Consider the following 16,123-nt stretch of genomic DNA (forward strand, 5'->3'; position numbering starts at 1 on the left):
TTTTGCTCAGTGATAATTTTATCTACATAGATAACAATAGGGGGAAATTCTATTTTGGATTTGATTCTCACTAATAGGAAGGGATTGTTTGCTAGGGTAAAAATAATGAGATCTCTGGGGAAAAGTTATACTTTTTCCTACAGTTTGTGATAAAGGAAAGGAAATCTATCATAGTCTGACTTGTACTCTAGATATTTGAGAAAGCTGATTCAAAGGATTCACAAAAAGATAGGTAGAATACCCTGGACTAAAATGCTACTGAAACAGTAGCCCCAGGGATGTGGGGTGGGAGTTGCTTAGAAACAATGGAAAACTAATAAAAAAGGAAAATAAACTCTGTCTGGAGAGATTTATAAGGGGAACTTTCCAATTTACATTTAAGAAGAAATGGCCTTGGTCTTAGTGGGGGATGTGTAGGAGTCCAGGCCAGCCACCTGGAAGATAGAAGATCTAATTGAATTTCTCCCCTTGGTTCTAAGAGTTTAAGCTCCTGCCACCAGTCCTTTGCCTTCTCTCTGATTGTCTCTGAATCTCTCTGGCTAAGGTTTCTAGCTCATATGCTCCCTAGTGAGTCAAATCAATCATTGCATCAGTAGGAAAGTATTATTTGTTATAGGATTAAATAAATGCTAAACTAGATTTAATCATTGTCTCCTCAGTTCCACTTAGTACCTTGTTTCAAGTTCTGGCCCATAACATCTCCTTGTAGGATTACATCAATCATACTGAACCATGCTAAATTAGATAACTATTGTCTCTATCAATTACACCGACTTAATACCTTGTAAGAATCCTTTGTTTCAAGTTCAGAGTTCTGGCCCATAACACAAAACTAAATTAATACTTTTAGGATACCCTGTATGATTGGAATGCTAAAGCTCAGAATGAGATGAACTTTAAAAGGTAAGGATAAAGAAAAGATTTGGATTTTTATTTTGTTTTTAGTTATTGTTCATACTATATTGGGAGAAAAAAGAATTAAAGAATGGTAAGTACTTTTGTTTGGGGTGGATGGAACAGTGTATTTTGAATAAATATGAACAATAACAACAAAGAGAAGATGTAAAGAGCCGAAACTCTTAAAAGGTGTGCTTGAATCAGACAGCCGAGCACTTAAGGCTAATTATCTATTCAATGTGAGACAATAACTCTAGTAACATATGTTTGGAAGATTGGCCCTTGTCACTGTTCAGTGCTTACTCAATGTTTGGTGTGTTAGAGAGTCCGGGAAAATGAGCCAGACTTACCTTGGCCACAGGACAGAAAGGAGGAAAGTGTGGAGATTCTGGACTCTAGAATTTAGGAGAGATCCTTGGCAAAACTCCTGGCAGTTTGTCTGTCTTCTTCAACAGCATGCATGATAAAAGATCAAGGACTTTTGCTTAACCTGACTCTGGCTGATCCCGAGGCCTCCAGGGAGCTAGCTTGGACCTTATAAGACAAAACTAGTCAAGAATTATTTTGCTGTGTTCATCAAAATTAATGACCTTTGCACTGGAAATGTACCTGATCAGGATGAACTCTTAGGTCTTAAAAGAACTGGAAGGGGTGATTACTAGGATTATTTGAAAGATCATGGTAAATGGGAAAGTTGTCACTTTGTATTTCAAAAAAAAAAAAAAGAAAGAAAAGAAAAATGAGAGAAATTCAAGCATATCACTTTCCAAAAAAGAGAAAAGAAATGATTTGCAAGTCATAGGTCAATGAGTTTTATTTGAATTCTTTATATGATTCTAGAATTGAAGAGGTGGTTGTCAAGACAAGGGAAATGGTGGTTGCAGAGTCCCAGTATGACTTCATCAAGAATAGATCATGTCCAAAAAAGGAAAATGTTGCATGTTAAAAGGGGATGTGGGAAAACTGGCATGCTAATGCACTGCTGGTAGAGTTGTGAACTGATCCAGCCATTCTGGAGAACAATTTGGAACTTTGTTTAAATATCTATAAAACTGTGCATATCCTTTGGTCTAGCAATAGTAACATCAGGTCTATGTCCCAAAGACATTCAAAAGAGGGGGGAGGGGAAGTAATTATTTGTACAAAAATATAATAGCTCTTCTTGTGGTAGCTAGGAATTAGAAATCAAAGGGATGTCCATCAATTATAGAATAGGGCTAAATGAGTTGTGGTATATGATGGAATATTATTGTGCTATAAGAAATGACAAACAGAGCAGCACTTTTTATGGTGGCAAGGAACTGCTCATTAATTGGGGAATGGCTGAATAAGTTATGTTATATTAATATTTTAGAATTTTATTATTCTACAAGAAATAATCAGAAAAGACTGGAGAGACTTTATATGAACTGATGCTAAATAAAGTGAGTAGAACCAAGAGAACACTGTACACAGCAACAAACAAGATTATGTAATCCATCTCAACTCTGATGGACATGGATCTTTTCAACAATGAGGTAATTCAGGCCAATTCCAATAGATTTGTGATGGAAAAAGCCATCTGCATCCAGAAAGAGGACTGTAGGGGCTGAATGTGTATCATAACATAGTATTTTCTTTCTTTTTAAAAAATTTTTTTAATTATAGCTTTTTATTTATAAGATATATGCATGGGTAATTTTTTAGCATTGACAATTGCAAAACCTTTTGTTCCAATTTTTCCCCTCCTTCCCCTCCCCCCTCCCCCAGATGGCAGGTTGACCAATACACGTTAATATATGTTAAAGTATATGGTAAATACAATATATGTATACATGTCCATACAGTTATTTTGCTGTACAAAAAGAATTAGATTTTGACATGATGTACAATTAACCTGTGAAGGAAATCAAAAATGATGGTGAAGTGGAAAAGCACCCCAAAATGGGACCGTGAGAAGCATAATCCTAAATCTTTGTAGTTAGAAATTTATTACTAGATCTTCACTCCCTAATGCAGATGGTATTTTTAACAACCTAGATGTATTGTCCTGAGAGTCTTGAGACCTTGACAACCTGATAAGCTTAAAGAAATGCTGCTTGCTGCTGCCTGAGAATGACCCCCTTAGAGTGATAACATTTTGCCTCCTGTTTAGAATAGAAATTCCTTTATTATGACAAATGTATCAAGAAACATTTTGATGTCTCTTCTTCTTTCTATGGCCCTGAGACCACTCATTACTGACCCCTCCAGTATTGGTGTTGGGGTTCAGTCATTAGCTAGCAATAAACGCTTTTAAAACTTCATTATTTTGGCTGCCCTGTTTTCTCTCACCTGGGCACTTCAAAGGCGGACAAAAATAGAGAGATTGGGAATTCTATGTAGTGGTTCATAGTCATCTCCCAGTGTTTTTTCGCTGGGTGTAGATGGTTCAGTTCATTACTGCTCTATTGGAACTGATTTGGTTCATCTTGTTGAAGATGGCCACGTCTATCAGAATTGATCATCATATAGTATTGTACAACATAGTATTTTCACTGTTATTGTTGTTTGCCTGTTTTGTTGTTTTTCTCAATTTTTTTCCTTTTTGATCTGATTTTTCTTCTGCAGCATGATAAATGTGGAGATATGTATAAAAGAATTGCACATGTTTAACCTATATTGGATTACTTGCTGTCTAGGGCTGGGGGGGGGGAGGGGGAGAGGGAAGAAAGGGAAAAAAAAGTTGGAACATAAGATTTTGCAAAGGTAAGTGTTGAAAACTATCTTTCACTTATAAGATCAGTCAGTTCCATTTTTTGATTAGCAGAATAAATCCAAAGTAATTTTAGTTTGTCAGTTTTTGATTCTGAAGTTTTTGGGTAACACTGTGGAATTTTTTAAATTAAAAGGCAGAACAGGAAAATTTTAGACTACTTTCAATTTTCTTTCATAAGAATAAAAAGTATGTAGGAATTTATTTACCCTTCTGTTGCTTAGTGCTTTTAATCAGTCAACCTGAAGACACCAAGCAAATCCTGGTATTGTCCCCTACATTTGGATTTCCAGATTGAAGGTGAATCCCAAGTGCTCCTAGAGAAAGAAAATCAGGTATTAAAATAAGGAAGCAACTGAAAAGAAAGTAAACTTTAATGTTTTCTGCAAAGACTATGATATTAGGTTAAGAAAATAGAAGAAATAGACTTTTTGAGTGACTTGAAAGGAAAAAGAGAAAAAGTTATACTTAGAACCGTTCAGAAAATTAGTCTTTATCAGATACTTTTAAAAAATAGTGTAATTCCTGTTATCTCTAATCAATATTTATTAGTTCTAATTAATCAAAATTGTGTTTAATAAGAGCAAATAATTGAAATTTAGAAATTATCATGCTATAAATAATTGTTGATATAATATAAATCATTGTTAACCATATAAATAAATTATAGCCCATAAAAGATAATAATTTGGTAAAATCATGGAAGGCCGCATCAAAGCTATATCAGTCTCTTTAAATGTCAAAGAAATGTATAACTATGTTGTCAAAAAGTACTGTTGTTTAATTTACACTTAATTAAACCAATGTGATGTTCACAAATGTATCCCAAATGTTGTAGTTTTACTATCACTTTTCTAATTGATAATAGTGAGCCCTGAAATTTAAGATCCTGGCAGTTAATGGTCTTTATGAAGGTTGAGGTTTTAAATTGGTAATTTTAGGGATTTAACAACTGTATTTGATTTAATTGAATCAAAAAATTAGTGTGAGAGGGATTTCTGTTAATTTAAAATCATTAGAAAATTAACTCCTCTTTGATATGAGAGAAAACCAAAAAGTTCCAAATGACTGATTAGATGCAATAATTCAATAGCAAATGATAGTGGAAGATACGGCAAAATTTGTAAAAGAAAGAGATAGTTAGGAACCAAGATCATTCACAGGCAAAGAAAAAGTACTTATGAGTTTCTATATGCATTTAAGCTGAGAGGAAGTATTATGAAATAATAAGTTGTTAATATTGGGGAGACAAAGGATTATCCTTTTCTAAAACCTTATTTGAGATCTGGCTGATCTCCCTGATTATTGCCAAGTAAATTCCTCTGTGAAATAAGTGGATAAATCCTTCTCTAACATAAAAGAGCTTAAAATCATATAGCAAATTCCATTGATAGGGAACTGGGACTTACACTAACACAAGTGTATGGTATCACCTTATTTTTTCATTGTAATAAGCCCTATTGATGAATTTTCACTGAATAACATATCTTAATTGGATTTAATTAATTAAATCTTAATAACATATCTTAAGATCAATTAAGATCTTAATTGCTAGGATATTTAGTTTACGCAAGATCAATACTATAATAGTCTTTCATTATGTTAATATAATTATATTAATACAAATATAATGTGATATTAGTAATATAATTATATTAAAGAGGTGGGGGAATAAATTGGAATTAGATTTAGATGAAGATAAATGTAAAAAAATTTAAAATTACTATTGGCTCTCAAATATAAATGACTTTCATGGAATATATATTGCTTTACTAGCCTATTGAAGACTTAGTTTTTTCATTTTATGAGTTTTAATTTTGAAATAAATACTGATCAAAGCTCGTCTTTAAAGTCAGATTCTAATGCTTTTTCTTTGCTTTGTTTTGTTTTTAGAATGGATAGCAGTGATCATATAAGATACAATCTTTGGGTGAAAAATAGTCAAAGGTACCTGGGACTTAAATACTTTGAAGTTTCAGATTTGCAAAAAGGATATAGCAGGGACATCTAGGAACCTTGCATCAGCCAAATGGCACATCTCTGCAGAAATACTTTCAAAGTTGCTCTGAACTGAGATCTACTCTAGAATAAGACCATGAGAACTTGTTCCCAGATACCACACAAATATTTCAGATATCTGAAATGCAATTGAAGATTAAATTGACATTAGGAGTAGGACATGTACATTTCACATCTTTTTCTTTGTAAGGTTAACTTACCAAAGAGGACTGTTTTCAAAAGATTTTGTCAAAAATTGCTGAGAAAATTGAAAATTAATGTCTCGATCGGCGAGACCTAGTTACTCATAGGGGTTTCGAGGAGGATCCAGCCTGAGGAAAAACGGGAGAGAAAAAGGAGGGAGACGAAGCTGATTGTTGCCAAGGTCTCAGTTTATTGCTCTCAGGGTACAACTTATATAGGAAAAAGCATGGGAAAGAGAAGTAGGGTGGTCTGGGAAAGAACATGGGCTATTATAGCTGGTCCAATGAGCAGAACATAGTGTGGTGACAACTCAAGATTGATTCTCAAGACCGTTTTGTCCGGTTGCAGTTCTCAGGATTGTTTAACCACCTGCGATTCTGTTGCAGCAAGGGGTGGGGAAAAGGCACCTGGGCTGGGGTCATGAGAAAGACACCTGGGCGAGGGCCTTTGGCTTCCAACATGTCCCCCTTTTTTCTTTCAAAGGCAAAAGGAGAAAAGAAAGAAAGAGAAGAAAAACTTTTATCAAGGGCTGGTGGAAGGCCTGTCTTAGGCTATGTGGCCTGTATCCATATCCAGTACCTAAATAACCAGGCCCTCAGGGCCAGGAAAAGGCAGGGCCCCTGTCTTAGGCTATGTGGGCAGCATCCATCCCAGCACCCCAGCAAAAACCTGCCGGGGTGTGCATCTGGAGAACGGACCCACAATAATCCCATCATTGGGTGTCCCTGCAGCCATAAGGTATGATGTTCCTGGATCATGGGGCCACAATATTCCCTTCATTGGCTCTTCCACAGCAATAGCCTGAAAATTATGGATGAGATTGTGTCTCCTGGAGGCGCCTCCACACCCTTAAATACCACGGAGACTCGATTTCGATGGCCAAGGTAGAAAACCGGAGGCCCTCAGGGGCAATGGTGGGGGATGGGAGACCCTCACGAGTGTCGATGTAATGGATTGCAATAGGTTTTCGCAGGGCCGAGTTGACCTGTGACTTAACGAAGCTGGTTAGTTTGTTAAAAGCCCATGGACCAAAAGAAAGCAATAGCACTATGCCTATGAGGGGTCCTAGAAGACTAGGGAGGAGGGTGGAAAGCCAGGGGGATGTAGAAAACCACTTCTGATACCAAGATTCTTGTTGTTCCCTCTTGTTTTTTCTTTTTTCTAGGCTTTCTTTGATTTTTTGTATACTATTTTCTACAAGGCCAAGCTTAGTATAAAAACAGCATTCTTCTTTTAGGGCAGCACAAATTCCTCCCTGTTGTAAAAATAGTAGGTCTAGGCCTCTTCTGTTCTGCAAGACTACTTCAGCCAGAGAGGCAACAGAGTCCTTGAGATACTCAAGGCCAGACTGTAGCTCTTGGAGATCTTTGTCAATGGCCGCACTTAACTGGACATACTGGTTGTTGGATGTAATCAGAGAGGCAATCCCTGTTCCGGCACCCACAGATCCTAGTCCTATAAAGATGGCCAAGGTGACAGCCGTCAAGGGCTCTCTTTTCTTCCTTATCCGTGGGTCAGTTCCCCGATCCCAAAATCTTAAAAAGTCATCTGGATCATGGATTGTAAGGTGGGGGAAGAGGGAGACCACCACACAGTAATCCTTTTTGTTGACAAAGTGGGTTGTAACAATAAATGTGGTCAGGCCGGAGGAGCAAGCGAGGTATGAATCATTAGGGGCAGCCACGTATGTGAAGGCTGGAGTAATTGTAATGGTTTGGTCACATACCTCCCTTAGCTGTAAAGGAGGCAGCATGTTGGGTCCTAGGCCAGTAATTTTACAAAGGGTGAGGCCCTACTTATTATCACTTCCCCAAAGTAAGGAGGAAGGGTCATTGTTAAACACAGGGTTTCCAAAATGGGCAATGCCTTCATAAAAGGGGGGGAGGAAGAATAACAAACCCAGCAATCTTTCAGGAGGGTATTGTTGAACTTGCAGACAGCTTGGACAGAAGTATTAATCAAGGAAAGAATGAGCTCGGCAGAAGAAGGGGGGTCCTTAGGGAGGGTTGGGCGAAACATTCTACCATAGGAGGGAGTAGGGGGAATAGGCGGTAGGGCGGGCTTATGAGCCTGTCCCTGACCAGGACCTGGGTGGAGTTCAGGATTAGGGCCAATGGCCACTGTTTTATACTGGCCAGGGCTACCTTTAAGGAGTTTTATAGTAAATATTAACCCATCATCATAGTAACTCTTGTAGAGTCTGAGGCCCCATGTAGCAACTTGGGTCCAGGAAGTGTACTTTTTGCCTGGGTTGGTAAATTGAATTTTTAAAGGGTGACACCACCCGGAGCACTCGGGTATTTCGACCCAGCTAAAGACGTGGTAAGAGTGGTGGGTATAGTTGGCAGTAACTGTAATATAGTCCCAGGGGGAGGAGGGATTCCAGTAAGTATCACCTGTGGTCTCACCGCCCCAGCTATGGCAATAATAGTCATCGGGGCCTCCACATTCATGGGTCAAGGAACGGCTTCTATGAGTGCTGGGACAAACATAAAAGGGGACTGTGCGCAGTTCAGTCCTTCTGTCCTGCGTGCTACAACCACCGGCCCCTTCCATATATGGACTGTGAGTGTCTGAGGGAGCTTTTTGTTGATTAAGATAGTCTACCAGGTCCCAATTTGGTGGGGCCCCCAAAGCTAATTTACAGAGATCTGGGTATAGGGTGGGCCACCAGTCTGAGGCTGTGATTCGTGATGTGCTCCAGATGGTGTCGCCCCACATATTCATTACCATCCAGGTGTAGTTGAAAGCCTGATAGGATTGGCTTGCATCGGAGGGATTCCAGACAGTGCTCCAGCAGAGGAGAATTCCAAAGGTGAGTGTGCTCATCTTGTGGGTTCCTGAAAATAAGCACAATGAAAAAGCCTTCTCAGGGGGTTTCCTGAGTGGGTTGTGAAGTTTGATTAGACGCTCTGGGAGCCATCTGGCATTTTGTGCTTGTGAATCATAAATGCAGGCATGTCCTTTGCCCCAGATGAGGACTGGGTCAGGACCCTGCCACCTGTTGGATAAAGGGTCTCTCCACATGGCCTGTGCATAAGTATTGGCTGTGGATGAATGCCAAAGGCGGTCAGCGGCAGATTTGCCGTCAATATCATAAGTAAGAAAATTCAACACAAACATTGCATGATTTAAAAGAGTTTTAAAATTACCCGCTTTAGGATATAACATTTCTTCCCCTGATTGTAATTTTGAGATCATATTTTTTAAAGTTTGATGAGCTCTTTCAACAATTCCTTGACCCTGGGGGTTATAAGATATGCCAGTAATGTGTTTAATTTCCATCTGGGCACAGAATTGTTTAAAGGTGGAACTAGTATAGCCTGGGCTGTTGTCGGTTTTAAGAATTTTAGGTTTGGGGGCAACAGCTAAAGAGGCAAGAACATGACAGATCACATGTTTGGAAGCTTCTCCTGTCTGCAGAGAAGCAAAAATGAAGCCACTAAAGTTGTCTATAGAAACATGAATGTATTTTAGTTTACCAAAAGGTGGGTGGTGGGTGACATCCATTTGCCATAGGTCACCAGGGACTAAGCCACGGGGGTTTATTCCCAAATGAGGCTTGGGCAAGAGGGTTAGACAGCCCTTGCACTGCCACACGATCTGGCGCGCTTGTTCGCGAGTGATAGAATATTTCAGCCTAAGAGTGTGGGCATTAAGGTGATGTAAGGCATGGGCCTGCTGTGCGGCAGCAAGCGGGGTGACTGAGAGGGCGGCGGCTATGAGTTGGGTAGCTTGATCCACTTGGGAGGTTGTGTAGGGGGAAACAATGTGATCAGGATCCCTGCCAAAGAGTTTCAAAGCGGCCCCCCTACCGAGGCGGAGGAGGGTAGCAACCAAGTGAGGGTATGTGGGTAGGATTTTAGAGGGAGATGCGGGTAAATGGACCCCAAACAATGGTTTTTGTTGCCAGAGCAAGCCTGTGGGGGCAAAGGGAGTAGGGAATATGAGAAGCCAGAAGGGTTGATTAGGGGCATAATATCCTATGTGTTGTTCGCAGATGGCATGTTCTACCGAGTCAGGGCTTTTCGTGCCTCAGGCGTGAATGAGCGTGGGGAGGAGGGATCGGGGTCCCCTCTTAAGATGTCAAAGAGAGGTTTTAATTCCCCCGTTGTGAGTTTTAGGTAAGGTCTGAGCCAATTGATATCACCGAGAAGTTTCTGAAAATCATTAAGAGTATGCAAACAGTTTGTTCGCAATTGGAGTTTCTGGGAAAGGATTTTGTTGGGAAGTAGCTCAAACCCTAAGAATAGCTGAGGAGAGTTTAAGTTAGCAGCGGCTGTGGACTGGCAGCGATCAAAAAGGTCTGCCTTCCAAGTCAGAAACTGGCCCCTTGACAAGACTGCTTGAACTACACGAACCCATTCTGAGTGGAGCAGGTAGCCGCAGTGAGACATGGCCTCAAGGGCTGAAAGGGTAAAGGGGGCATTAGATCTGTAGGCTTTGACTGTGGCATTTAAGTCTTTTAAGGTTTTAAAATTAAGCTTACGGAACTCTCTTGGAGGGGTGTCTTGTGCAGCCTGATCATTTTCCTCATTTTCATTTTCATCTTTGTCATCCTCCTCCCCGCTATCTGACTGAACCTGAGTGTCTGCGCCTGCATCTGGCCCCTCAGCAGAGGATGAGGGGGCATTATCAGTGGGAGGGGCAGTGAGCTTGCTAGAGCAAGTCATTACAGGAAAGGCCAATTTCAGGTTCTTTGATCTGCTAATAGGGACCTTTTTATGTGGCAGCGAGGGAGGGGCAGCCGCTGGGCCTGAAATTGGGAGGACGGTTTGTTTGAGAGAACTTTATAAGGAAGACAGCTCTGTGGAGAGCTGGACATTTAAATCTTTCCCAATCTTTTGCCATTTTTCGGGATGGATGTCTGGCCCATTCACAAGAAACCAAGGGCAGACTTCGTCAACAAACAAAAAGAATTTAACTAAATCAACAAACAAAAAGAATTTAAATCAACAAACAAAAATAATTTAACTAAATCTTTCTTTTTAACCCTAACTCCTCTTTCCCTGAGGGAGGCTTTGAAATCCTTTATAAAAGCCTGTTCATTACACAACTTGTGGCCCATTTCTTATGAGACAGACGAAATCTCTTACCAAGGACTGGGGCCTTCCTGAGCAGCGAAATAAGTCCTCAACTCGGGGGCCTGGAAAGGGGCTCCGCAGAGAGCCAGCCAAACTCCCACCGTTAGGGAGTGTCAGCAATTTATCAAACTCTCTACTGAGTCCCTCTCAGCGGCCGAAACTTTAAACAGCAGGGGTCCGGACGACTTCTCTGGGGTCCGTTTGGCAAGGGTCCGTGCCTCGAGCCCCACCTTTGGGTGCCATCTGTCTCGACCGGCGAGACCTAGTTACTCGTAGGGGTTTCGAGGAGGATCCAGCCTGAGGAGAAACGGGCGAGAAAGAGGAGGGAGACGAAGCTGATTGTTGCCAAGGTCTCAGTTTATTGCTCTCAGGGTACAACTTATATAGGAAAAAGCATGGGAAATAGAAGTAGGGTGGTCTGGGAAAGAACATGGGCTATAGCTGGTCCAGTGAGCAGGAACATAGTGTGGTGACAACTCAAGATTGATTCTCAAGACCGTTTTGCCCGGTTGCAGTTCTCAGGATTGCTTAACCACCTGCAATTCTGTTGCAGCAAGGGGTGGGGAAAAGGCACCTGGGCTGGGGTCATGAGAAAGACACCTGGGCGAGGGCCTTCGGCTTCCAACAAATTAATATCGCAGAAAGGAGTCATTGAATCACACTTAATATCACACTCTAATCAAGATAAGGTTGAAATGGGTTCATGATTTAGACATAAAGAGTGATACTATAAGCAGATGTAGAAGAACAAAGGATAGTCTATTTCTCAGATCCGTGAAGAAGGAAGGAATTTATGATCAAAGAAGAACTAGAGTACATTATGGAATACAAAATGGATAATTTTGATTATATTAAATTTAAAAGTTTTTGTACAAACAAAAACCAAAGCAGTTAAGATTAGAAGGGAAGCAGTAAACTGGGGGAAAAATTTTACATCCAAGGGTTCTGAAAAAAGACCTCATTTCTAAAACATATAGAGAACTGACTCAAATTTATAAGAAAGCCATTCTCCAATTGATAAATTGTTAAATGATAGACAATTTTCATTTTTATGAGAAATGCTCTAAATTATTATTGATCAGGTAAATGCAAATTAGACAACTCTGAGGTACTACTATATACTTCTCAGATTGGCTAAGATGACAGGAAAAGATGATGATGAATGCTGAAGGGGATGTGGGAAAACTAGGACACTAATACATTGTTTTCTTTTTCTTTTTTTTAATTAAAACTTTTTATTTACAAAATAAAAGCATGGGTAATTTTTCAATATTAACTCTTGCAAAATCTTCTGTTCCAAATTATCCCCTCCTTCCTCCCACCCCTCCCCTAGATGGCAGGTAGTCCAATACATGTTAAATGTGTTAAAATATATATTAAATCCAATATATGTATACATATTTATACAGTTATCTTGCTGTACAAGAAAAATTGAATCAATAAGGAAAAAAAAACTGGGAAAGAAAACAAAATGCAAGCAAAACTAATACATTGTTAATACATTGTTGATGGAGAGCAATATGGAACTATGCCCAAAGGGTTATCAAACTGTGCATATTCTTTGACCCAGCCATGTCTCTACTGGGCATTTATCCCAAAGAGATCCTAAAGGAGGGAAAAGGACCCACATGTGCAAAAATGTTTGCGGCCCTTTTCATAGTGGTAAGAAACTGGAAACTGAGTGGATGCCATCAATGGGAGAATGGCTGAATAAATTAAGGTATATGAATGTTATGGAATATTATTGTTCTATAAGAAATGATCAGCAGGATGATATCAGAGAGTCCTGGAGAGACTTACAAGAACTGATGCTAAATGAAGTAAGTAGAACCAAGAGAACACTGTACACAGTAACAACAAGATTATAGAATGATCAATTCTGATGGATATGTTTCTTTTCAACAGCGAAGTGATTTAGGCCAGTTCCAATGGTCTTGTGTTGGAGAGAACCATCTGCACCTAGAGGGAAGACTGTGGAGACTGAGTATGAATCAGAACATAGTATTTTCACTTTTGGTTGTTATTGTTTCCTTAGTTTTTGTTTTCTTTCTCATTTTTTCCCTTTTTGATTTGATTTTTCTTGTACAGCATGATAATTGTGGAAATATATGTAGAAGGATTGCACATTTAACATATATTGGATTATGTCTGTCTAAGCAGGAGGAAGGGAAAGAGAAAAAAATTTGGAACACAAGTTTTGCAAGGGTGAATGTTGAAAAGTATCTATGCATATATTTTGAAAATAAAAAACTTTAATAAAAAAAAGATTTTGTGTGAAAGCATACCTGAGTCATGGGAGTCTATTCATGTTAAGTCACCTTTTTCTGGGCCATTTGAAACAATCATTCAGCACCAGTAATAATCAAACTCTACATGGCTGGCCTTGTATAAAATATTGAACATACAATTGTTGCTTTCCATTACCTATTACTAATTTAATTCCAGTGAAGTCTGATGATGTCTGCTCATATAATTTTGGTTTACAGTTGGTGATTCAATGGAAACATAGCTCCATATAATCAAAGCGGCAAATATGAAGATTAATAGTTATGTCTTAGTAATCAATGTGACCAATTTTTAAGGCTTCGTTAGATTTAGATTTATTCAGTATAGGCCTTGGCAGAAAAGTTTGGAAGAACTATGTAAGAGACAGTGTGTGCAACAGACTGGAACTGCCTTCTGAGGGAGATAAAGAAAATGGATGGAAGATCCACTTCAACTTGATCAGGAGATGTTTTTCCTAGCACTGGGTCTCAATCTCTCAGATAAAGGAGGAAGGGGTAGAAGGCAGCATCTGGTTGAAGATTTTCCATAGAATGTTGAACTTTGTGTTTTACTTGTTATTATGTTTTTTTTTTTTTAATAATTGGATTTTTGTGGGATTTTTTGTTGTTTTATGCTTAGCAGGATCAAAGGGTATGGATTTTTTTTCATTTTCTTTTTCTTTTGTTTTAAAGATTAAATTGTATTTTAATAGTATTTAATTTTCCCAATTAGATAAAAAAGATAGTTTTCAACATTTATTTCTGCATTTTATGTGCCCAATTTTTTCTCCTTTAACTCCATCTTCCCCAAGACAGCAAGCAATCTGATATGGGTTTACATGTATAATACTTTTAAACATTAATTCCATGTTTGTCATGTTGTGCAAGAAAAATCAGACCAAAAGGGGAAAAAAACCACAAGAAAGCAAAAGCAAACAAACACAAAAAAAAAGTGTAAGTATTGTGCTTTGCTCCATAGTTCTCTCTCTAGAGGCAGATAGCATTCTCTCCCAAGTATATTGTAATTGTCTTGGATCATCACATTGCTGAGAAGAGCCATGTTTATTATAGTTGATCATCACATAATCTTATTGTTACTGTATACAATGTTCTCCTGATTTTGTTCACTTCAATCAGAAATCAGTTCATAAGTCTTTCCAGGCTTGTCATTTTTTAAAGCATAATTTCAAAGTACTTTCTAGAATATTTGGAACAATTCACATTTCCATTAGTATGACTGATTTTATAAAACCCCTATCTCACATTTTGTCAATTTGCTAGTCTGAGTTGAAACTTATGAATTGGTATAATTTGTATTTTTCTTATTAGTGATAATAGAACATTTTTTTATGTAGTTAACAATTTGCAATTCCTCTTTTGGAGGAACATATATCAGTATGGAAGCAGCCTTCCAGTATCATGGCTGGGCTAATTATGCATGAAAATAAACTATTACTAAATTTATTTCATTCTGTGACATTCTGAAAGTTTTTTTTTTTTAAACCACATTGATGATGACAGTACCCAGACTAACAAACTGAGCTTTAGAATACAAAGGAGACAGATATATTGACAGTCATGTTCTAAAAGTTATATTCAATTCAATTAAACAAATATTTATTAAGGAAAAATGAACACACTTGGGTACACATACTTAGCTCACACCCAAACCCACATTCACACCCACACCAAATTAACACACAGAATTACACTGCCACCTTGTGGCCTCTTAATATATTGTACCTAAACAATACTATATATCTACTATATACTATATATATATATATATATACAATTTATATATACTATGTATTTAGCATATATAAGAGTATATATAAAAATGATTCTATATACTATATATTATATATACTATGTGCTATATATAATACGTACTATATATAATACTATGTACTATATATACAATTTATATATAATACGTGTTTAGCATATATGAGTATATATAAAAATGATTCTTATCCTCATTTATTCTCTTTTTCTCTACTCTGCTTTTCTCACTGCAAAAAGAAAAGAGATCCATATATTTATGAGAACTATTGAATCTTTCTGGTTTTTTTCTGTTTCATGAATTGCCATGGCCAAATTGTTTAACCTTTGTTCTTGAAGAGGACCAATGGCATTACCAGGGTCTTGATTTGTGTATGAATTGGATTTAAGTGAGGCAGAATTTGCAAAAGTTGTTGGCCTTATTCTCTCCGCTAGAATCATTAAAGTCCAGTGGGAAGACAAAAGTCAAGACAACTAATGATGGCTCAGGTAAAATAATTTGCTACCAAGTAGCTAACCTATTGGTAATGAATTATTTTGTACTTTGCTAGACTGATACTTGCCAGGATTGTACATAGAATAAGGAGATAAAAAATAAGAAACAATTCCCTCAAGGACTCCATAATCTATTAGACATAAGATATGATGATAAATATAAAGCAAAATGTAATAAATGTAAAAGTGAGTATAATGGTGTAGTGAAAAAAAGTATTGGCTTTGAAGTCAGAGAACTAGGAATTAGATTCTGGTCCTCATACTTACAGAGTGACCTGATGTGACTCATTTAATCTTTTTAGCATCAGTTTATTTCTAAAATGAAGGGATTTCAAAGTGCCATCCTAGTTCTCATCTTTGTTCCTATGGTGATTCAAAGTGTCATGAGAGGATTAAGGACCACCTGGATGTTTCTTCCAAGTTGAAGATCAGGGAAAACTATCCTCAAATATATGACATTTGAGAGCAATCTTGAAGGAAGGGAATGATTCTAATAGGCAGAGACTGATGTGGCAAAGTATGTATTCATGTCATGAGGTGATAGTGATGATGAAATATAAGCAAAAGCATGGAGGTGTAGAACAAAATAAAAAATCAGAATGATGTGAATAGTTCATTTTGGTATGTAATAAGAGGAAGAGTATGAAATAAAGCTAGAAAAG

At 38.0% G+C, this 16,123-nt stretch overlaps 1 protein-coding gene and 1 pseudogene across 1 annotated transcript in view; one reads left to right on the forward strand and one right to left on the reverse strand.

The window, feature by feature from the left end:
* The window catches only part of HSBP1L1 (heat shock factor binding protein 1 like 1), a 66,071-nt gene extending 60,293 nt beyond the window's left edge, over window positions 1-5,778 (forward strand). The window contains exon 5 of the mRNA XM_051970574.1: window positions 5,525-5,778. Within this exon, the coding sequence (XP_051826534.1) occupies window position 5,525 (1 nt within the window). The 3' untranslated portion in view covers window positions 5,526-5,778. The remainder of the gene's footprint in view (window positions 1-5,524) is intronic.
* Window positions 5,779-6,003: 225 nt separating this feature from the next.
* The window catches only part of LOC127547181 (uncharacterized), a 33,674-nt pseudogene continuing 23,554 nt past the window's right edge, over window positions 6,004-16,123 (reverse strand).

Source organism: Antechinus flavipes, chromosome 1 (assembly GCF_016432865.1).
Source record: "Antechinus flavipes isolate AdamAnt ecotype Samford, QLD, Australia chromosome 1, AdamAnt_v2, whole genome shotgun sequence".
Classification (NCBI taxonomy): Eukaryota; Metazoa; Chordata; class Mammalia; order Dasyuromorphia; family Dasyuridae; genus Antechinus; species Antechinus flavipes.